At 45.9% G+C, this 23,856-nt stretch overlaps 1 protein-coding gene across 6 annotated transcripts in view; it reads right to left on the minus strand.

The window, feature by feature from the left end:
* Positions 1 to 1,179: 1,179 nt before the first annotated feature.
* LOC119163951 (uncharacterized) overlaps positions 1,180 to 23,856 on the minus strand; it is a 166,428-nt gene continuing 143,751 nt past the window's right edge. For 4 of the 6 annotated variants that reach the window (XM_075870778.1, XM_075870776.1, XM_075870774.1 and 1 more), the window contains 4 exons: positions 21,567 to 21,799; positions 8,447 to 8,557; positions 5,755 to 5,880; positions 1,180 to 1,574 (listed from right to left, as the gene is read on the minus strand). In XM_075870778.1, the coding sequence (XP_075726893.1) occupies positions 1,516 to 1,574; positions 5,755 to 5,880; positions 8,447 to 8,557; positions 21,567 to 21,799 (529 nt within the window). In that variant the 3' untranslated portion in view covers positions 1,180 to 1,515. The remainder of the gene's footprint in view (positions 1,575 to 5,754; positions 5,881 to 8,446; positions 8,558 to 21,566; positions 21,800 to 23,856) is intronic. The other 2 variants (XM_075870775.1, XM_075870777.1) reach the window with 2 other exon arrangements.

The following is a 23,856-nucleotide window of genomic DNA, read 5'->3' on the forward strand; positions in this document are numbered from 1 at the left end:
GTGAATGTAACTGGTGCCAGTGGGCGAGTGGTAAGTTTGGTGAATGCAACTGGTGCCGGTGGGCGGCTATGCTAATATGCCTACTGAGGACAGGTAGAAACCACGGAGCCAAACCATGAGAGTGAAATAACTAGAGGAATGAGGACAAGTTGCATCACATTTGGCAAGCATTCTCAAATCATGAATAATAATCGGCCACTAACCCTCAAGAGGAAGGTATATAACAGAGCTGCATCTTGCCGGTACTTACCTACGGAGCAGAAACCTGGAGGCTTACAAAGAGGGTTCAGCTTACATTGAGGACAACACAGTGAGTGATGGAAAGGAAAATTATAGGTGTAATCTTAAGAGACAAGGAGAGGGTGAAGTGGGTCAGAGAAAAAACTGGGGTTAAGGATACCATAGTTGGAATAAAGGCGAAGAAATAGACATGGGCCCGGCACATAGTGCACAGGCAGCATACCCCGCTGGTGATTAGGCTAACTGACTGGATTATCAAGGAAGGCAAACGCACGAAGGGAAGACAGAAAGTTAGGTGGGCAGATACAATCAGAAATAAGGTATAATGTCACAGCAGAAAGCACAAGACCGAGTTGATTGGAAGGTTATGGGAAAGGCTTTTGCCCCGCAGTGGGCATAGCCAGGTTGATGATGATGATGAATGGGTTACGCTAGTTGCAAACTGCTTAAGTAGAACAAAGAAAAATTTTCAGGGACTGTGTAGCATTTTTGTATGAGGCATATTTGAAGTATTATACCATCTTTAAAAATGTGTCCATATAAAAAATAATTGCACATTTGAAATTGAGAAAAAAAAACTGAGCAAAACTGAAGGTTTCTTAAATTTGGTAAGGTCCTTAATGAAACTAAAAAAACAAACACTTCTCACTTTAAACGGGCCTGCAATACTTTTTGAACATTGTAAAAAACTCTGCCATTCAGTAGCCAAGCTTTAGCAAACACGCTAGCCAAACCTTGGTGCAGCATGCACACAGGGAAAGCACGATTAAATTTCAAAGTTGGCTATAAATATTTCTCATCCTTTTCTCTACAAACTATACCATAAACCCTATTTAACGCACAATAACTTCCTTGAAAAGTTTGCCCTGTCAAACTACAAGGTAAACAACCAAAGGACATGAGAGTAAGTATACAGTGACCAGAAAAAGAAGCACTTGATCCATTCAGACAGCAGGAACTTTATTATATATAATTTTTTCACTGGTTGCTTGTACCTAGACCTGCTTGTGTTCTGAATGCCTACTTACAAAAAACCTGCTAGGAACCTTGGGCACATACACACACACACACACACACACCACACGCACACACACACATAAAAAATGGGGGCCAAAGGAAAGAGGGGAGGGAGGCGTTTCTCAGGTGAGAAGTGCCAGTTGTTGCTTGTTGCCCGGCCTGCCAACTGGTCGGCCAATAAATAGGAAAGAAAGGCTGTATGTACACGGTTTCGCGAGGAGTCATTGCACATGTTGCCACCATGTGTTTGTTTGCAGGTCACTTTGGCACCAGCTTCTTAGTGTCCACCGGGGAAGACAGGTCCAGCGGGCCATCAACTGCGGTGCAAGGCACAAGCTTATTTCATTCTACAGGGAAGGCTCATTACACTGAAGTTGCATCATAAGATTCGTCACAAACCTACACTCTTAACACTATGTGAATGGCAACACAATTCATCATTTCCTTTCTTATAAACTAGGCTTGTGCAAATAGTAAATTTTAGGTTCAAGGCAAACTTATAGGGAATAGCGATTTAGTCAAATAACTTCGAATAAAATTTGAATACTGTATTGGCGGTTATTTCTTGGCCCGTTGCCAGGCAGCTGGCACAAGTGAGGGTGCAACTTGTAGCCAGCCACTGCACTTATTGGCCTACCGCTGCAACAGATCCGGAGAGTCGCGGCCACAATCGATTTGGTTTGTTGAAACCACAGGTGACATCACATTCATGTTAGTGACGCGGTCTTTACTGTATTTCGCAGGCTTTCTTTGCAGCTTGGAAAAAACTGTAAACATGACTTTCTTTATTGCAATCCAACTAGCCCCTACTCTGGCCCTTCTAGTAATAAAAAAGTTTTTACCTTCAAAGGGGTAGTGCCACCAAATTTCGAGGCTAAAACAAGCCTCTTGTGCGTCTCCTCCGTATGCTAGGACACTCCACACAAACGGTTGGACACCACAAATGTTTAGAACATATTTTAATTCACCTCCAAAGTGTACCCAAATGCTCACTTTCCCGACTGAAGCCTATCGCAAGTATGTCCAGAACTGTCATAGCTCTGTAGGAGGGTCAACGAAAGTTGCTGTGACGTCACACCAAATCTGTAACGAGCAAAGGCGTGCGCAGGTTTCCCCTAGGGTGACTCGATGCGCGCGCCCCCGCTGAGGATGCTGCCACCTTTTGTACTGTTTTCCTCTGCCATAGTAGTGCCTGCAGCGTCTTCGCCCAGCTGAAGGGCGAAGACGCATCTTCGCCCGTCTATTCTCAGTGCTATCGGAGTTCTTGACTCGCACCTCGCCTGTGTCGTTTTTCCTCTGCCGAAGCTTGCGTTCGGCTTCCCTAGCTTGCGCCTCGTCAGTGTTCCAGGCGCGACGTCGCTATTCGCGAACACTATCGGCTTCCCTAACCCGCAACACTGGCGATGGAAGGGAAAGGTAGGCGCACAATAGCGGGAGGCATGCCTCGGCAGCGTTCCACCTGTTGGCGTGATCATGAGGCACACAGCGGCGCGCTGTCTACATTACCGGCGCCGCGGGACCACAATTGGGCTAGACAACGGCGCGTGAGTGTGCCTACCGGCGGCTTCTTGTTGACAGATGGAGAGAGGTGGTGCGTGTGAGATGATGCCGATGCGAGGAGTGGGCTCGAGCCTTGTGAGCGGTGGAGAGGGTGAAACGAGAGATGACACGAGGTGAGCAGTGATAGGCTAAGGAGAGAGTGACATCACAAGTGCGCACTGCGAGGGAAGGCATGGCCTACTTGGCACTGCCCTGGTGCGGAAGGACAGGGTTACACAGGATAGTGAAAGAGCTACTTCACATCTAAATAAGCACCAAAATTAACAAAAGTAGGATTATGTACAGAAGCAGTGACATAAGATAATGAAGGATATTGCACCAACAAGCTCGCTGCAGCATGAAGTTCATAGCAGTGTGCACACACACACAATCAAGGCTCATTACAGTAAAACGTTGTTAATATGTACATACATGCCGACAACCTGCCAGGAACTCAGCTAACTACGCACTAAACATAATTTGAATTAACCACCAAGTACCCAATAGTGCTCAAAGTTTTTGGGGGGGCGGGCAAAGGTTTGTCATTATGTCTTTATTATGTCTATGTATAGAGCTGACTTTAGACCCCCTCTTTCGCCCCCTCCCTATTACGTCAATGTACGGGGCTGGCTATCCGTCCTCCGTGCCCCCTTCCCCCTCGTGTGCACGCCTATGACCAATTACCATTTTCATACTAATAATAATAATAGTTTACAGTCTTGTTTTTTCTTTGGACTATAACTTGGCAGGAAACTTTATGTTAGTAGTATGACAGTTCACCCAGCCAGACAGATATCTGTCGAAGATGTTCACCTTTAAATTACCAATTTGCAGTTCTTTACGTGAGCCATTTCCGCTAAAGGAGGAATAATACAGTGTCACAGCTACTACTGCCTAAAGTGCCTACCACAAAGCCACTTCTTTCCTTTCCTCAATGTTCAGAAATGATTGGCATTCTCGCACAACAGTCCGATCACACGCGGTGGCGCCACCAAAGAGCATTTCCAAACTGCTGCGAAGTCTGGAATGTGCAGCCAACGCAACGACTGACGTGGCGAGGAAATGGACATACTCGTTTGTCTGCACTAAGTGTGTACCGCGATCTACTACTTAGCGAAAACTGGCAGATTTTTCGAGACATGGTAAGATCGCAGGGAGCTGATCGTCCACTGTCTAGTTGTGTGCAGCGCTTCATTTACCTAGCATACACACTCGGCTTCAGACTCTGCGCAGATGCGGCGAGAAACCTGTTGCGAGTAAACAACCATCCAAGTTATGCTCTAGCAGTCCTGGCAGCGGACGGCAGAGCATTTCGGCTGTCCCCTTATGAAAGCATATGCTACGCTTCCTCTCGATGCCCCCGATTCACAATGCTCAATTCGGTAACAGTGAACTGCCTTTGTTTCTGCAAAGCGGTGCACGCAGAACACGGTCTCGCACAACAATTAAAGCGGCAGCGATCGGCACCTCGGCACTCTCAGGTGGTTGCCGGCTATTAAGCTCGCCGGCTAGCGAGCTTAAAGCGGCGCTATGCCACACACGTGGCATAGTGCCGCGTGTGTGGCACTGTGTAGGCTTTTTATCCGCAATAAGCCATACTGGCACGGTTTTCGGTAGTCGCAACATTGCCATCATTCTTTGGTTACCACAAAGGCCACCGCCGCAATCGTATGGAAGTCGTAATCATTAATCGGCCGATTCTGTGCTTTTGCAGCAGCACAAGTGTATAAGATGGCGACCATCACGTAATATCTGCTCACGATGCGTGATGTCAACAGTACTTTCGGTTCCAGAACTACCTTGTGGCGCAGCAATGCTGCCAATTAGACAAGAAAGGCTCTTTCGGAGCAGTATTGCACCTTAATTTCCCATTGGCGCAGGTTTTGATATGTGGGGTTTTAACGTCCCAAAACCACTATATGATTATGAGAGACGCCGTAGTGGAGGGCTCCGGAAATTTAGACCACCTGGGGTTCTTTAACGTGCACCCAAATCTGAGCACGCGGGCCTACAACATTTCCGCCTCTATCGGAAATGCAGCCGCCGCAGCCGGGATTCGAACATTGGCGCAGGTTTCCCACCACTGGTCCCTTCATGCGGCAGCACTTCTTACTGATTATTAGCAACGAGCATTACACATAAGATATTTTATTTTTGTTTCAAAGTGAGAGTGTGTGCTCGGCCACGTATTCAGATTCAATAGACATTTTCTGAGGTTTGAGAGACAGTGAATCGTCTCAGGACATCGCACAAGTCGATTGACTGATATGTGGGGTTTAACATCCCAGAACCACCATAAGATTGTGAGAGATGCCATAGTAAAGCTCCAATAATTTCAACCACCTGGGGTTCTTTAACGTGCACCCAAATGTGAGCACACGAGCTTACAGCACTTTCGCTTCCATCAAAAATGCAGCCGCCACAGCTAAGATTAGATCCCACGACCTGCAGGTCAGCAGCGGTGGGACGTTGCAAAGGTCAAGCAAGTATTGTTGGCATCGAGAAGATTTGGCAGGTGGGCGCAATACCTCGACTGGCATCCAGCGAGGTTTTCGTCGGGCTGGTCTCAAGGTTGTTTTCCCGCTTAAGCCAGGAATTTTTTTTTTTTTTTTTTTTGAGGAGGAAACGCTTGGAGCATTCATGTTATTTCATTCTTTGCCACCCGCAGGTCACTTCTATTTAAAATACAGCGCATTCCATGTCACTGAAGCTTGAGTGCAAGTAGTCTCAGGCACTACCCTGCTGTGCGGCACTGGTTTGACACAAAATCCTTTGGAATTAACGATGCTAACATAAATTACACAATGAATTAGAGCATTTACAATTCAATTTTGACATTAGCATGCACAAAGCTACATATCACTATAAAAAGTCGCAAACAATACTTTAGCTGTCAGGGGTACCTTAAAACTTCCCGTGTATACTCAAATTTGTAACCAGAACTTTGTGTCTCCTCACCTGCAGTGCCAGTGGCAACCGGTGTCACCAGGGGTGAGGCGGTGCTGGTGGTGAACAGGGGCGCCAGGAAAGGCACTCCGGCAGGCCGGCCACCACGCCAGTTGGGGCGGCAACGCTCCACGCAGCCTGTGCAAACAGCAGCACAACACCGTGGTTCATATGATAGCAGAGTTGTGGGAAGAAAAAGTTCACAGGGCCTTTCAACTAAGGTTCTGAAAAAAAAAAGCGTCTAAAAAAATATGATGGCACTCTATGGCATGTCCAACCGATAATCTTGTGTTTCATACCAACTTGCTGAAAGCGGTTAAATGAAAGGGTGGAAAAAGTACATTTGGCATTGATAAACGGGATAGACTTAGAGCAAATGCCACGCATGTTCCAGTGATGCCTGGAAAAAAAAGGGGGAGGCCCTTGAGCAGCACAATGTTTGAAGCAGCTATAAATGCTTTTCAGTTTACATACCAACCTAATGAAAAATGACTGGATTATGAAAGGAAGCAAGCAGACCCCTATGTTAACGTTGCTTGAAACTGTTTGGTATGACTATTAAATTATGTTTTGACTTCTATTTCATGGTTATGTTATATAATGACATCACTTCATGTTGTTTCAGTCATTGACGGCACTGGCTATCTCAGTGAAATAAAATTAACAGATACATAAAAAGTAGATTTAAGAAGTAGATACATAAATAAAAAGTAGATACATAAAAAGTAGACCAAGGTGGGAGATGGGTTCATTATGCGAGTAAATACAATACGAAACTCTTGATAAACAGAGTGTACGTCTCATATCTTTTCCACAGTGGCTGTATTTCTCGAGGACTTTCAGTGCGCACTCGCTGCACACCATTGAGAGCCGTGGCATCAACAGCTCCCGTGACAGATACAGGGTGTAGGTCATGCCCCTTCTCTTTCTCCCATTGACATCCACAAAGGCAATGAGACTTTTCATAGTGGTTCTAGGAACTCCAATGGGTTGAGAGATTATGATGATGGCTGGTCACAGCAGGCCAGGAGGCCTCCAGACAGGCCAAACTTCACCTCCTCTAACACACGATGTGGCTGCTAGCAGTCCGGGTGGTAGTGCCCACATCAAAATTATGTTCAACTACCTACTCACCCAGCTTGCTGTTAAGTTTTGCTGGAAGTAGCAGTTTTCAAAAAAAGCACTCCATTCCTTTCAAGTTCAGCTAATTTCCGTCTGAAATGAAGGTTGTGTCGTACTGATTTCCGCAACCAATCTTTGCAACGAAAATTTTGCTCTGTATCCCTGTAACACATTCACTGCATCATGGGTTGCTGGTGGGTCACACCTTGTTGTCCTCATATGTGGTGGCAATGTTACAAGCATGGATCCACTAGCCAATGCGATAACTTTGCCACACTTGAAGGTACCTGTTGGAAGAGGTTATGACTAACGGAAGAAGAATATTTCGACGGTGTTAGATGCCGTGACCCGCTGGTGACCTAATGGTGGGTGGGTCAGAATGCATCTGGAAGATATGCAGAGTGGCCTACCGGTGGGTCATTCCTACATAGTAAAACAGGAGCGACGGCTCCGCTTTTCTGGAAAGAACACATTTTACAATACCGCTTCATACTTAATAGCCTGTTTACCGAATGGCGCTATGTGTTGCAATAAGCTCCACGAAGGCAGAAAGATGTGCAAAAGCGTGAACAGCAATAGCGGGGAAAAGCAAAAGAATGAGTTGGACCCCGCGTCAACGTTGCACGGATTGTCCCGAGCGAATGTGTGAGGTGGCGGTAGAGTAAATGCTCCTCTTGTATCTTACTACACTAAAACCTCATTATAACAAATTTGCACATTGCACGAAAGGAACTTTGTTATAACTGAAAATTCATTATAAAGGTGCATTCCTAACACTATACCTATTGCAAGGCTATTTTTAACTCACTTTGCTATGACTGATATTTCATTACATCCAGGTTTATTATATTGACGTCCGAGTGTATTACTCCTACTGCCCCATTCTCGCAGCTCATGTTGCAGTGCACTACACTAAACCTCAATATAACAAACCCAGATATAACGAAATATTGCTTATAACAAAGCAAATGAAGAATAGTCTAGCAATACATATAGTGTGAGGAATAAACCTTTACAACGAATTTTCGGATATTTTTAATATACCGAACTTATTTTGGTGTAATATGCAACTTTGATATAACGGTTGCCGGTTATAGGTTTGAGCACACGCAAAAAAAGACCCCAAGAAGGCGTGCCACAGTGAACGCGTCAAAGCTCAGGTGCTTAATGCCTATTTCACAGGGTTCAAGATTTTAATTTTTCTTACTTGCAACCTCACAATGGAAAAACCTACCCTGTCACATTATCCTCCCCTATGCTAGAAACTTTCTCACAATCTGTTAAGTCTCACTTATTTTCCTTACAGGTGTAACTCTCTGGCTCTACTTTATTATAATGTAAACACCTCTATTCTTCAGTATTTGATGTTAGTAATTTACTTTATACCTTTCCCTAGTTTGTGAAAAACGTATACATGCGCCTAGAAAAAACTGTAACCTATTATACATTTTTTTCGTGGTCACCTTTTTCTTCCTGTTCATATTACGCGATGTATTCATTTGCCCTCCCTTCTGTAGTCCCTTCTTAGGATTGGCAGTATGAATAAATAAGATTCGGCAAAATTTGGAACCACGAAGCTTACCGTCGGCGAGCGGCGACCCCTGCGGCATCAACAGTGGTGGCGGTGAGGAGGCGCTCTGGGTCCTAGGTGGTGCTGGGGGACGTAGGGTCAAATTCAGGGGTGGAGGGGGGCCTGAACACATGTGTACAGTTTTGTTTCACAAATGACTCGCGCCTGCATAGCACAAATGCAGTCGGCGAATAGAACCTCCAGACTGCACAATGAAATGTGCTGTGGGGCCTTCAGAGCAGAACCACAAGACACTGCTGAAAACAAGTACCAAGTGTTGTCTTCCCGCTGGTCTTTATGCACAGGCATGCATACCTAATGGCCTTTTCGAGATGACGCAAAACACCAAACTTTAAAATGTGTGCAGTGGCACATGAAGAGTACCATATTTACTCATGTAATGAACGCAAACGCATAATAAATACACCCCCAACATCAGTCATCAAAAATTATTTGAATTTTTTTTCTCCACATAATAAATGCACCCTCTACATTCATCCGCAGCAGTCCCGCTAACCCAACATCTGGCACCTCCTTACCCGTTCGATCTGTTCCGTTTTTTATTATTTTGCCGACCCCCCTCGGTTACTTCGGCTCGCTTCCCCTCCCCTCCCTCGCCTATTGCTTCTTGCCCCATTGTTTTTCTTTCTATCTGTGTGCCCTGTCTTATCTGTGCGCCACATATAAGGTTCACTGGTGCAAGCCAGTTCATAAGCACACAGTGAGTGAAGGTCACGAATCTGCCCACGCCAACCGATCAACAGTCGCTTCCCGCGAATATGAAAAAGCCCAATCACGTTCACGCGATTTTCAAGAGACGACGACAGGAATTGCTGTTGCAAAGGGTCATTTGTCGCTATCGCTTCGCAGCTTTCTAGAAAACAATAAAAAAAAAAATCGATCGTCATCTAGAAATGATCGTGACGATTTCCGCAACATGGTAGCTACCCCGATTCTCACTTCGCTCATTATTCACGCGTAGAGGAACTTCACATATAGAAGCGATGCGGCTGCGGTATTTTGTCACTAATCTCGTTATCGGCGGTTTGTTTGCGGTAGTTTGGGGGGTACCTTGCTACAATGTCAACGGCGTCATCACGGTCACCATGCGAGGTTGCTGCAAAGTTGACAAAGTGGGTCGTAGCGCACGCTTTTCGGTGCCCCTTGAGATCACAGCGGATACCACTGTCGTGCTTAAACGATTGCGAGAAAAAATACCCGCAAAACTCTTACGGTGTGCGCAGGCAGCCCGGGGACAGCTTGCGAAAGATTGCGTCATCAACCACCGAATATGAGTAAAGTACAACAAAGAAGCTGTTCCCAAACAGTGTATGCTACGCGTATGTCAATTGCGAAAGGGTAAGTGACCTAACTTTTTTTTTTCCAATAACGCGTTTCTTAATCCTCCCAAAAAAGTTTTCACAAAATTTACCCCACGTAATAAACACATCCCCCAACTTTGCTCTGATTTTTCGAGAAAAAAAGTGCATTCACTATGCAAGTAAATATGGTAATACCAAGACAAGAGTAAGTACCCTCCTCACAGGGGCAAAGGCTTACCCTAAACATCAACATATTCAAATCCATACATTATTACTTCTATTATTTATCAACCCGCTCGGCTGACACTTCAATTTTATTTGACACTTTTCTGCGAAATTCTGTGTTTAACACCAGCAATAAATTCATAATACTTAATTTCGTCCAACTGAAACAGAACGAGATGTAGGAAGGCCAATGTGGATTACACTATCTGGTGGTGACAACTTGCGAACTTGCTTGGATTGCCATTCTGATCAGAACTAATCCAAATCAAAGGACATTGGCCTGGCTGAACCTTCAACCAACAGAAATGTGGTGCAGTCGTGGCAACATTTTTTTTTTGGAATATAAGGTGAGGAACGAAAGAACAAAGAAAGCTGTCCTCAAGAGGATAGAGGTTGTAGTGACATGTATCCAGAAGGAGTACGGCCACTAGCGTGGTTCCGGTCTTAGCGAGCCAGGGCACGCGTTAACCGTCGCTGTGGCAAGAACACGATATCGCTCAAAGTCGCAACACTTTATTGTCTGTGGCAACACCAAAACGCAGTACAGCCCGTTGCAAAGGTGCGGCGGGAAAGCAAATGGGCTTACCCACACCACAGGCATAAAAGTACTACACAGGGTGCCACGAGCACGTCTCTGTGGTAAAGGTGATCCACGGAGACATCGGGACCAAGGCCCGGTTGCTCGAGCAAGGGCAAAGGTGCTCGCGTTGGCTTCGGAAGGAGACGGGTCGGCGTAGCTAGGCCGCGCACTAGGACACCGTACCACTCTTCGGCATAGAGTTCGGAATGGGGGGGGAGGTGACATGAGATAAGCGTTCGCCGCGGGCGCAAGGCGCTGTTGGCGAAGGCCGAACGAGCCCTACAGGGAGCTGACGGATGGAAAAGAAAAGCGTGCTTACCCCTATGTCGTCCCCGGAAAGGTCTCTCTACTCCTGACGCGCGCGTGCAAAGCCTCTCGGGAGACTCCGCGTGCGGCGCCACAGTCAACATCCGCTACCGGGTAAGGGTGTTAAACATCACTTCGCTCTCCCAGCGCGGCAGACAGCGGAGGAAGGGAGACATGTCGGAACATGAGAAAGGAGAAAGAGGCGGCAAAGCCCGCGCAAAGGCAGCGGGCCGGCCTCAATTCCCACAAGGGTTAGCATTATTGATTTGAACAGCCGAGGCGTTCGAAATTTAAAAAAGCAGGCGCCCCTGACGATTCTGGAAGTGAAAACTTTACTTGACGATTCTGGAAGTGAAAACAGCCTTACCGCATGAGCATATGCTCGCATACAAATGAAATCAGTGATAGTTTTTCAGTGCTGTCAAAACTACTGCTCAGACCTGCTAAGTGCACTACAATGCTGTTGCATTAAAAATAATTGTACACATTGATGTGCATTTCATTCCGATGTGTGAAGCATCGTTACAGACAACCCAATCTGCTGAAAGTGCCATACTGTTTGAAAAGATCTTTAACATGCTGCAATAGTCCATTGCCAGTATTGCTCAAACTTGTAGATGCTTTACGTCACAATGAGTGACAAAAAGTAAACACTGGGCATTTTCCTCTGGTTTGAAGCAAGGGTGGTACAATTGCTTTTTTTTATTATACAGTATGTTGAAGCAAGTCCATGTCAAAGTGGGATGGATATCAGTATTGCAATTCTTCTTTCAGATTATGATTTGTCAACTTACTAAGAAACTCCCTCAGTTAGAAAAACTCTCACTCCCAGAAAGGTACATGGAGTGCTGGATGCTTCAAAAACTGCTCAATGTACTACTAGAAGAATGACTGCATATCTGAAATCTGCAGACAAACACAGTGGACTCCCGTTAAAACGAACTTGAAGAGACCATGAAGAATTGTTCGTCTTATCAGAAGCACCCTCAAACAAAGCATTGGCTACGTACCAAGATGCATGCAAGTATCTTAGTTCAGAATAAAGAATCAAATACACTTACATCAAAGTAAGAAATACAGAAAAATGATTTATTTGAGAGAGTCACTGTAAAAGCAACTGCATTCAACTATTCTTGCTAGGCTTTATCCAATCCATAATAAATGTCTGTCACTGTTGTGTGCAACGGCGAACAGCCACAAATGATGATATACCTCCTACTGATTTCAAAGGGCTACTGTACAAAAATTCTACACGGAAGATGCTGCTGTTCCGATAAACAGAGTTGATTTCTCTTATTTTTGAACAGTTGGCAGGCCGCGGTAGCAGTTCGCGAGCCGCGACACTAGAAACGCTGAGGCGCACGCAGGATGCATGTCTTTTTGTCCTCCTTTTCCTTTTCTCCACCACTTCTTTCAACCAACTCTTTCCCTTCATTACAGCATAAATGTAGCACTCTTCCCCTTTCACAAAAGTGCTGGTGCTTTGCCCCAGCTAGGAGCATTGTTCGCTGCTGTTGCTGTTCATACCAGTTCTGGGAATCGAAGTGGAAGATGAGCGAGTAGAGAGATGCGGGTGACGGCTGGTTTTGTTGGCTTGCCTGTTTCAGGTGTGTTTGTGACGTCACCCAACGTCACCTGCTCTAGTTCACAACGCAGCCGCCAGACGGTGCAATTTGGAAAAAACGCATTAAATTCATTTTTTTTTTCGTAGGTTCTGCCTAGAATGTTGTCTCCATAAATTACAAGACTAAATATATCAATTGGGTTGAAAATTTTGGTGGCAAAAATTTTGTTCAGTATCTCTTTAAGAACACTTGAGTTCCTTCGAACTGCTCAAAATAATTCTTCAAGGGGAGACACGGGCCTTGAAATGGCGAAAAATCGCAAAAAAGTGGATTTCTGAAAAAGTGCAGTATCGAGACGTTCAAACATTTAATTTTCCGGCAAAATCTGAAAGCTGTATTCAATCTAGAAATGTAAAAAAAACAGCGCTTTACATGCCTTGGTGGAAGCGAAATGACCGAAAATTGGCTAATTATGTTTTCGCGTCGTGATCACGCACTCGCTCGGCTCGGGCTTTCGGCTGCTCTGCGACATTCTTCAGGTTCGCAACTTCACTACCACGTTTGAACTACTACGATTATTGAGCTGCTAAAATGTTCGAAGACATTCATCTGAAAAAAAAAAAAAAAACTACGCGCTGTGTATTCGGCAAGAAACGACGGTGGCCATGGAATGCCCGACAAAATTCGGCGAGGCATTGCCGCTGGACAGATTGAACGCGCATCTGCATCTCGCGTGGACGCCTCGAATGCCAGCACGGAACTCATCATAATTGCAGAATTGCCTGTTGACGCATCAAATACAGCACCGCAGCCCACTACATCGAGGGCGTGTGCCTCATTCAGCCATGCCTCAAGTGCTGCCGCGGAAGGCATTGGGGATCGTCGGTTGGCGGTTTGTGTACGAAAACGCAACTTGGCACGTGTTTGTCGACCTAAGCCTCAAGTGTTATCAGAAAACGTGTCGATAACGTTTTCTTATAGGTTGAAGAAAATAGCCAGCATGCAACAAGTGCAGCCGACGTGAAAAAGCACTTGGCGTCAAGTCTGAAACTGAACGAAAATTTGAACTTCTCGGCGTCGACACGGAACAGGGGGGAACTTCAGTGACAGTGGAACGGAATTCTCTATCGTACATTTGAGCGTGTTTAATTACCTTCTCGGACTTATGATTTGCGCCCATTGCGGCGACAGTGTCCAAAGAGCTAAGAAAAGAGGACTTCAGCGTGAAACTCGTCATAGCATGCTCAGCGCGCGGCATGCGCGATGAGCGCTTTGCTTTACTGAGGGCGACTGAAGATTCATCAATAACGTCATTTATATACCGTATACACGCGTGTAAGGGCCGCACCCGTGTAAGGACCGCATCCCGTTTTTAAGAAGCACATATTAAAAAAAAAAAAGTAGTGTGTAAGGGCCGCATCCGCACTTTCCTTGACCCATGCGTATTCAAAATGCGCGCGCGTGTGTGAGCTACTAGGCGTTGTCAGTAGATGGCGTTATGGAACGCAATTCTCATCATCACGATATAGTACATCATTAGAATAATTTGTTGGTTTTCTTCATGCTAATATGTTCATGAAGTTGGCTAAAAATTTTTAATTTTTTCAGTAGTGTTCATACACCCGCCAACTAAAGGTTAAAGCAGGATTTTATATTTAACTTCTGACACTTCTATACAAACGCGCTATCCATATCAGCATTAGCATCACCAACTTTGGTATTTGTGCGTTGTTTGGTCATTGTGCTGTTCAGCCTGCCATGTTCTCGAGTTTTGCGCACCGTTGAATGACTCTGGGACTCCAGCTAGTTTTCTGCGGGACGTTTACGTTTTCGCACGATGGGCAAGCAGCTGAATAGCTATACAGCTGGCTGTAAGTTGAAGGTGATCGAGTTTGCCCTCGAGCACGGGAAACAGGCCGCCGGCAGAAAATTCGACGTTGACGAGAAGTGTGTTCGACGTTGGTGCGCCCAGAAGAAAGCCTTGCAGAACACCAATATCAAAAAGCGCGCTTTCCGAGGAAAACAGTGCAAGTATCCCGATTTGGAAGAGGAGTTGCTCCGCTATGTGACTGAGGTGCGGAACGATGGTTTTGCGCTCACTACAGACATGCTGCGCATGAAGGCACTAGCCTTGGCACGTGCGAAAAATATACCGGCCGGGGATTTCAAGGCTAGTGCTGGCTGGGTGCGAAGGTTTATGAAAAGAAAGGGACTCTCTTTTCGGCGAAGGACCACGCTGTGCCAGCGGCTGCCAGAAGACTATACCGACAAGGTGCTTAGTTTTCACAAGCATGTCATCGGCCTGCGCCATCAGCACAGTTATTTGTTGTCGCAAATAGCGAACGCTGATCAAACTCCTGTGTGCTTTGACTCTCCCGAGAACTACACAGTCGAAGTAAAAGGCAAGAAGAGTGTCGCCGTGCGGACCACCGGCGCTGAGCGCCAACGCTGCACCGTGATGCTTTGTGTGACCGCGGACGGGCGGAAGCTACCCCCGTACGTTGTTTTGAAAAGGAAAAGAATTCCCAACGAAGTTTTCCCCAAGGGCATGATAGTTAGAGCCCAAGAGAAGGGATGGATGAACGATGATTTGGTGCTAGACTGGGTGAAAAGTGTTTGGCAGAACAGACTGGGAGCTTTGTTGGCCAAACATTCACTTTTAGTATTGGATAGTTTCCGCGGCCACCTTACCGATAAGGTGAAGGAGCAGCTGCGCCGTGTCGGCACAGACATGGCCGTGATTCCAGGCGGCCTCACAGGAATGTTGCAACCATTGGATGTGAGCGTGAATCGACCATTCAAAGTTGAATTCCGAAGACTCTACACGGAATGGATGGCAACCGGCAACCATGAGCACACGCCGACCGGACGGCTGAAGAGGGCACCGCTTGCTACTGTTCTCGGTTGGATATTGTCGGCGTGGAGCTCGGTGTCGACGGACATTGTGTCCCGAAGTTTTAAGGTCACTGGGATATCCAACAGCCTGGATGGCACCGAAGATGACTGTTTGTGGAATAATGGTGCTCCGCAACACACTATCTCCGACTCCGAGTTAGAGGACTCGTCGAGTGACGACGATTAAGCGCACACGCGGCATACTGCAATAAACGCTCTTCGTTCACCAACTGGTACGTTGTTTTCAGTTCACCACAAAAAAAGTTCCGTGTATGGGCCGCAACCTGAAAATTAGCCCTCACTTCCTGAAAAAAAAAGTGCGGCCCTTACACGCGTTTATACGGTATGCAACAAAGGCCATGCAGCCAGGAATGCCACGAAAAACAAGCTCGTGCCACGAAAAACAAGCTCGTGAAAAACAAACACTGCTTACAGTTATGGTCAGCTGTTAAGTGTAGATTCAAGCCCTCGTCATTGCGAGAATTCAAATGTTACCGTATTTACTCGATTCTACAGCGCCCTCGATTGTAACGCGCACCCAATTTCCGCGACGCGAGAGAAAAAAAAAAGTCCGTAGGAGTCAACTTTTGCACATTGAGAACAAGTATTTGGGTTTTAATGCACTGAAAATTCAAAAGATAAAAACACAGTCAAACAGCCAGCCCTGTAGCTAAAACTGTGACCACTACGGCGGCGTTACGAGTCGCGTAATAGGTCAGTCCTCGTCGCTGTCGGACAACTCCTTATCACTGTCAACAGCCCAAAGCATCTCATCCTCGGTACCGCCCATGGCATTCGAGATGCCACATTTCTTGAATGCCTTGATCACCATGGGTGATGGTATTGCACACCACGCGTCCTTCACCCACGCAGCGAAGTCTTGCAGAGAGGCGCGCTTCACCCTGTTGCCTGGCGTGAAATCATGTCGTTCATTAATCAGCCAGTCGGTGTAAATCGCCCGAATCTTGTCCTTCAACGGCTTGTTCAGGCAGACATCCAGCGGTTGAAGTTGTGACGTCATGCCACCAGGTATGACTACAAGGTCCGTATTGCATGCAGCGAGCTTGTTCTTGATCCGCTGGTCGAGATGGCACCTGAACGCGTCGAGCACGAGCATCGCTCGCAGGCCCAAACTGGCGCCAGGCCGCTTCCGCCAGACGTGATGGATCCAATCGGCAACCAGGTCCGTTGTCATCCAACCTTTCTCGTTGGCTCGCACGATCACACTACTCGGGAAAACGACTCCTTTCGGGAGCGTTTTCCGCTTAAATATCAGGTACGGGGGAAGCTTGTGCCCATCTGACGTGCAACAGAGCATTGCCGTCACCCTAGTTTTTTCGTGGCCTGATGTCAGCATGCGAACTTGTTTTGCCCCCTTCTTCTCGACGGTTGGTGCCAGGCATGTCGAAGTACAGAGGCGTCTGATCGGCATTCCCGATTTGCCCAAGCAGGTAGCCATTGTTGTGCCGCAAGTTGAGGACGAACCTCTGAAAACTGAGGAAGTTTTTCTGCGTACTCCTCCGGCAACTTTTGGCATATGCCCGTTCGCCTTCAGAGGGAAAATCCTTTCCTTTTCATAAAGTTACTTAGCCAGCACCTGCTCGCTTTGAACTGGCTCCGTGTTAGCCCTTTTTCCAAAGCTAACTGCATAGCCCGCATTTGGAGCAGTTCTGTCGTCACAGGCGGCTGTGCCGCTCGCTGTTCAAGCACATACTCTGCGAGCAGCTCTTCAATTTTCGGAAACCGACCCTGCTGCGGTCCACTGAAGCCTTTACGTGAAGCTTTGCAGTCGACAATCTTCTGCTTCTGATTCCGCCAGTCCCGCACGCACGTTTCAGGAACTCCGAACGACCGCGATGCGGCCCGATTTCTGTCTGTTTCTGCGCACGGGATTACTTTTCTTTTAAAAGCAGCATCGTGGTGCACTCGCCGAATCTTCGGAGTTGGCCCTTCCATGCCGTTGATGTAAATGCACTACCATATGATGAACTCCTCAGCACACGTACGAAGTGCCGCACATGGTAAACACATTGGCAGAAATGGCCGACGCGCCATGCCAACGCCTCCTCTAGAAAGATGCCCGAGGAATGGCTCGCGCTCCCAGCAGAGTTGGCCTGCCTTCAGTTTTAAACAAGCTCCGCGCGGTGGCGCTCCCGACCGCCACTATCATCACTGCGACGGGCGATACCAGCTAAGCGTTTTTCATCTGCGGCCCATAGGGGCGCGTAAGTCGAGAGTTGTTCGAGGCCTGCAACTGTGCACCACTGTTTTGGAGGCTATGGAAAGTGTTGCATTGTTGCACCGTCCGCCACAGGTGATGCTAGCGACCGAGAACATTTTCAAAATGAAGGAGGGAAAGGATGTCGCAACTGTTTTTTTTTTTTTTCTCATGCGGCAGGCATCTTCCTAGACAAGGCGTGGGCCATGCCGACGCACATAAGGGGCGGCCATTTTTGAAGTGTCGATGGCAATAGAATGACCGTATTAATTTTTTTTTTGTTTCGTACTCGATTTTAACGCGCATGCGATTTATGAACTCGCTTAACCGTAAAAAAGGTGCGTGTTAGATTCGAGTAATTACGGTAATTTTTCCCTTTTTAATTCTTGTGACCCTGACCTAGGTGCAAATGGCGACAGTACAGAACCCATAGGCATGTCATTTTTTGCACAGTGTACACGTACAAGCTGAAATACAACGGTGGAGTGTTTGGTAGCAGCTTTTTCGCACTATTTACAAGGACTATGCATGCTAATACAGCAAATTTTTCATGGTTCCTGTGACATTGCTGTAGCATATACGACATTATCTTGTTCCTGAAGGGCAAAGCTACATAATGATGCCATTTATACAGTTATGTTGCAATACCACATCATTTATGGAAAACTAAAACTTCAAATGCATTTTTCTCTGTTGCATGATTTTAGACTTAACATGTAGCCTTACGGGGCATTTTGACATGTTTTTATTGACTCACAATAACAAGATTGATAAGAATGTGTTCGTATTGAATTGATCTAGCCAGTGATGCTATTCATTTTTTTATATGTGTTGTTCACCGAATTGTAATTCACGATGATTGCAAACAATGTAAGGCAGAAATTTTTCACTCACGTTTGTATTAATTTATTTTACATATGAAGTTTGTTGCAAATGATAAAATTAGCAACACCGGCTAGACCAGCTCTCTGGAAATCTGGATATATACTTTGTTTTTGTGTTAGACATGGTGAAATTGCCAAAAAGCCCCGTAAAAAATATGTTCATTGTGTATTATAAATATTTAGTATCTTCTGATCTGATGCAGCCATCAAAAACCTACTTAGAGATTTGGAATCTGCAGAAGAAACTGAAAAGTGTATTAAGTTTATTTCAATTCAGACAATTATTAAAAATTTTCTTCAGGACCCACGTCTCCCCTTAAGGAACTCAGGTAGGCATCCGCAGCATAATTGGCCACAAGCACAGGCCCCATGCATGAGTCTTCCTCGTCATCTGACGCTACCTCCAAAGGCTCCTCGAGCACCTCTTCAATCAATGTGCCTAATCAGTCTTCTCTACACGCCTTCGTCGACGCTGGTATATCTACCATGTCCACAACGAGTCCCTTGCTGCCTAGAGTTGCAAACAAGTTCACCTCTTTCTCATCGTTTTCCCAATCAGGATGCTGAGCTGAACAATCAAGCAACACAAACCCCACGTGACGGAACGAGGTCATTCACGATTGTCGTGCGAGTCACCTGGCTCCAGGCATTTGCGAGGAGGTTAAGCGCTGCCAGCAGGTCAATGGTGTAGTGCTTGTCGCATTCCATGCAGAGTAGCATTTTCTACAGAAGTGATTGGCAAAGGCGTTTTTTCAGGCTGCTTATCACACCCCCGATTCATTAGTCGGAGCTTCGCCGTGGTGTTAGCGTTTAGCGGACAAAAGCTCCAAACAAATTGCTTGAAGGTCAGTGACGTGCCCGTGCCCAGGGCCGTTGTCCACCAGGAAGAGTACGCTTGTCTTCTCTTTAACGAAACGTCGATCCATGTCTCGTAGCCACTGCCCAAAAATCAACTGCGTCATCCAAGATTTTGAGTTAGCTGTGTAGGCCACTGGCAGCGTTCTAGCTTGATTGAAGCAGCACAGCGATTTGGAATTGCCAATGACCAGCAGCTTCAGCTTCTCACTTCCACACATTTTCGCGCCAACAAGTACGGTGATCCTCATCTTACCGAGCTACCTCATGTGCAATCGTCGCCAGCAAAAGCAAGAGTCTTCTGGGTGCAGCATTTGATAAAATAGGGCCCTCTTGTTGACGCTGTAAACAATGCTGGGTTCGGACTCCTGAAATATCTCTGAGCTTCGTAAGCCTCCAGTCATTGCAGGTTGCTTAATCAATGGCAGCGGCCTCACCAGGAACAGATCGGGAAACTAGTCCATGTCTTTTCCAGAAGCAATTGAGCCTTTCATCACTGCAGGCAAACTCAATGTCTATTTGCAGGGCAATTTCCTCCGCTTTCACCTTTAGCACAATGCCATTCACAGGTAGATTCATGCTAAAAGCATGTTGAATTCAAGTGAGGAGAACGTCTTCCATGCCCTCATGCGCAGCCGTCCGCATCTTCTCCCGCTTCGGCGCAAATTCGCCACACTCAGTGCGGCGGTTACCCCTGCACTGTCCTTTACGACACCAGATAGCGTAGACAATTCGGAACTCTCACACGATTTCAACTTTCGAGAGCTTGCCAGCTTCTACTTCAGCCAAAATGTCAGCTTTTTTCTTTAAAGCTCTATTGGCTTTTAGCAAAGAGTTGGCTTACTGGACATTTTCAACAGACCTAGCGAGGCGAGGCACACAAAGTGTAAGAGACTACAAACATGAGACGGTTAGCTGGCTCGGCGCATAGAGATGACTAGTTTTCTCGGCAATGGCAAGGTAGGAGAGGCAAAGAATATTCATACGGAGAGGGCTGATAAACTGATGTGCTTCCGCTCTGAAATGAAATTGGTCAGGAGAGCTGCTCCGTTTGCGAACAGAAAGACTTGGTCGTTTTTTTTTTTTTTTACGTTTCTTTACCGCGGCCGCCATACAAACTTTTGTTGTTGTTGTTGTTGTTGCTTTCCGCCCACTCCACTGGTCGAAGGGAGCTGTAGGCGGTGACTCGCTCTCTTCCTCCCTCCACCAGCCGCGGCACAGGTTTGCTTAGGACCGAATTTTTTTTTTCTTGCTTTATTATAACTATTTTTTTTTCGGTCGCTTCGTTCCCAGTCGTGAAGCGAATCGCCAGCAGGAGCAGCCTCTACCAAAATCTTCGCCTTACCCGAAGAGTGGGTACAAGGCTGTTTGTCTTAAGCGGATTTTTTTTTTTTTTTTTGCATTGGCTCTATAAAAAATCAAACAAACGTTCTCAAGTTGTTCGTCATAAGCGAGAATTTGTCTTAAAAGAGTTCGTCTTAACAGGAGTTCACTGTACACATAAATTCACCAAAACAGATGACTAACTTAGACGTGCACTGTCCCAAATTCTGTTTATGAAAGAGAAAAAAACTGAACAGAACTGCGCTGTCTCCTACCCTGTCTAAAGGTATGGTACTATTACTCGCTGAACTTCACCAAAAAATGCTAGAGGCACCGTCCTAATGTTCCAAGCACAGAGTTTCTAATAAACACACAAGAGGGAACTTTGGCACTAGTGTATAAGGGAGCTGCAAAGCACGGCACTTCAGCGAGCATGGAAATGATGGGTAGTACATGAATTTGTCAAATTTTCATACTTTCCACTCCAGTTGGTTTTGTGTGGCTTGAAGTTGCTTTGTCACGAAACAAGAGTCAGTAAATTTTCTGCAGTTGCACTTCACCTTGAGCGTCAAGCTCACCAATTCAAATCGGGTCAAGAAGCTTACAACGGTTCGTTCTTTTGTTTGAACCGAAACCAAAACACAGCAACAAGCAAAGCCATAAGTGTGTTTGAGCCGTGCAATTTGAAGAGTAGGGAAATCCGCGTGCTCCCCATCATACCAAGGGTTGCTGCACAATCGCAGCGCCAGAGTCCCCTCTAGTTAATTAACTATTTTATTTTATTTAAATAAATAAATTAGTTAATTTTAGGAAACTGTGCCCTATCCCCTTTATAAAGAAAGAAAATTGAACAAGTCAGATGGTATGGTACCACTACTCATTAAACTTCACCAAACAATGCTAGAGGCCCCATCCTACCACTTTCAGAACAGTGCCTCCTAGCTGATTAAAAGTCTCACCTAGAGGGGGCGCCTGAGGCGGGCACTTGGGCGAAGCTGCAGCCCTGGTGGCTGATGGGGGCCGCTGTTGGTTGCTGTCGTCGTCGCCTGCATCTTCATCTTCCGTGCTGTTGTTCGTGTTGTTACAACCCCCTGAGGTGCTGTCCTCGGGCGTCGCCATCCTCGTCGTTGCCAGGCTTCCTGAAGGTGTCAGGGGGGCCGTCTCTGGCCATGACGTGCACCTGGAACTGCCTCTGTTTGGATTAAAATAAAAGTGTTTAGTTTTATGTGCTTATTTGGTGTATGTGGCCCATGCTTGTGCGTCTAACTTGTTTATAACCTACTCTATTTACATGACTGCGAGTCGAATTAAATGTATCCCGACACCCTAAAATTGCCAGGCAAAAAATTTAAGAAAGAGAGCACCAGCCTGTTTCATCCTCTCCACCCCCCCCAAATTCTTACAATGTCTACAAAAAAAAAAAAAAACGAAATCAAATATGGCTTCACGGCAATGCTTGAAAGCTGTGCATAAAAGCTAGCTTTGCGAAAATCATTTCCAAAAAGACTTTACAACCAAAACTACTTTTTGGTTCTAGGTCAACCCCCCCCCAACCTCTGATTTCAAAATGAAAACAAAATGGGTTGACCTACAATCTTCCAAACATGGTAGTACAAGCTCCCCTTCCCCAAATTTTTAGAAGTCCACAAAAGAATACTGCCTCAAATCATGACAACTGAAAATGATTTTGGAATCGCAAGCACATTTCTGCATGTTCAGGGTTCCACTAAAGATGCCTAATTAACCCAATGAAAAGAGAAGCAAACATAAAGTTTAGAAAGAAGGTTTTTCTTTTCTCGTCTTTATGAACCAACAACCACATTTCCATCAGGGGTGGAAGGTGGCTTCAGTCTTTTGGCGCAGCGCAGGGAGCAAGCTCAATGTAGTTTCGAAGCAGCTTGGGAGCAGTAAAAGGGTAATTTTAAAGCCACAGCAACATCACCGCTAAAAGCAGAGTAACGAAAAAAAAAAAAAAGAAAACAACAGTGACTAGACCTCAGATCAATACAAAAATGTTAACATTAAAGCATTGAAATGTTAAAAATGTGAATGAAAATGTGAACTCCTCTATGAGAGGCATGCTCCGAGCAGCAATTCTTGTCTTTTATGCCAGATGTCTCTTATAAGCAGGGTACTTTGTCGGGATTTTCTTATCAACCCATATTTTACTGAAGGCACACTGGTGTCTCTTATACCCATTTGTAGCTTATATCAGTGTCTCTTATAGAGAGGTTCGACTGTAATACACGACATCACACATTGACAGCTACTTAAGCGGCGAATCGAGTGAATTTTCAACAAGTTTTGCCGCTTTCGCTCCCTTCGATCAAAGTTTGAATGCGCCTTATAGCGCCAGCAGTATGAGTGAGGAAACCGTGGCACTCTATTGAAAGGCGGTGAAAGCAAGAAAGTTTAAAAAAAAAAACATCATGAACTTTTTCAACAAGTAGTTGACTCCAATAAAGTTTTTGTTCATCTTTATGATCAGCTTTAACTTGTTTTTGGTTCATATGAATTCGGGATGATACAAATGTTTTGTGTGCTCCCTTCAAATTCATACAGATTCAACTGTAATGTAGTTGACATAACGAATACGTGCCTTTTAACGTTTAACATTGCAGAGCCCTCGTCTCGGAGACAAGCGGCTGTCCGCAATTCTATGAAACAAAGCACCCTGCTTTCAAAACGAGCTCAAAGCGGAGACTCGTGGTTGTTCAAACAGCGTCAGTAGCCACCACATTCCTGATATTCAACTGAACTGCTTCTTTGTCGAGCTTTATCGCGCACGGTAGTTTCTATACGGCGCCAGGTATCAAAACGAAAGAGCGTGAATCATCAAATTACAGTCATACAAGTGCCGTTCGCAGCACCGCCATCGCTCGCACACCAAGCCAACCGCATTAACTGTTTCGCCCTTGAGGCGAGACGGCTCTTTTTTCTTGAAGTTCCTATGGTTAGATGGTCTCCATCGCAGAGCACGTGCTCTGCTGCTGAAGTACGGAGAGCTAGGTCTGTTGGTTGTAGTGAAACCCGAATTATATGACTTTCGTGAGACTATGCCCAAGAAAATAGGTACAGGCCGCCTGAATAAGCCCACGGCACGACCTTGTGCCTCTGCAAGGAAGGTAGATTCAAGGGGAGACACGGGCATGGGAGGCCGAAAATTTTCCGAAAAACCATTTTTTTGAAGTATTTTTTTTTCATAATCATGAAGGTCTAAGGAAGCTGTTCCTAAAATATTATAGCCCA

The sequence above is a fragment of the Rhipicephalus microplus genome, chromosome 8 (assembly GCF_043290135.1).
Source record: "Rhipicephalus microplus isolate Deutch F79 chromosome 8, USDA_Rmic, whole genome shotgun sequence".
Classification (NCBI taxonomy): Eukaryota; Metazoa; Arthropoda; class Arachnida; order Ixodida; family Ixodidae; genus Rhipicephalus; species Rhipicephalus microplus.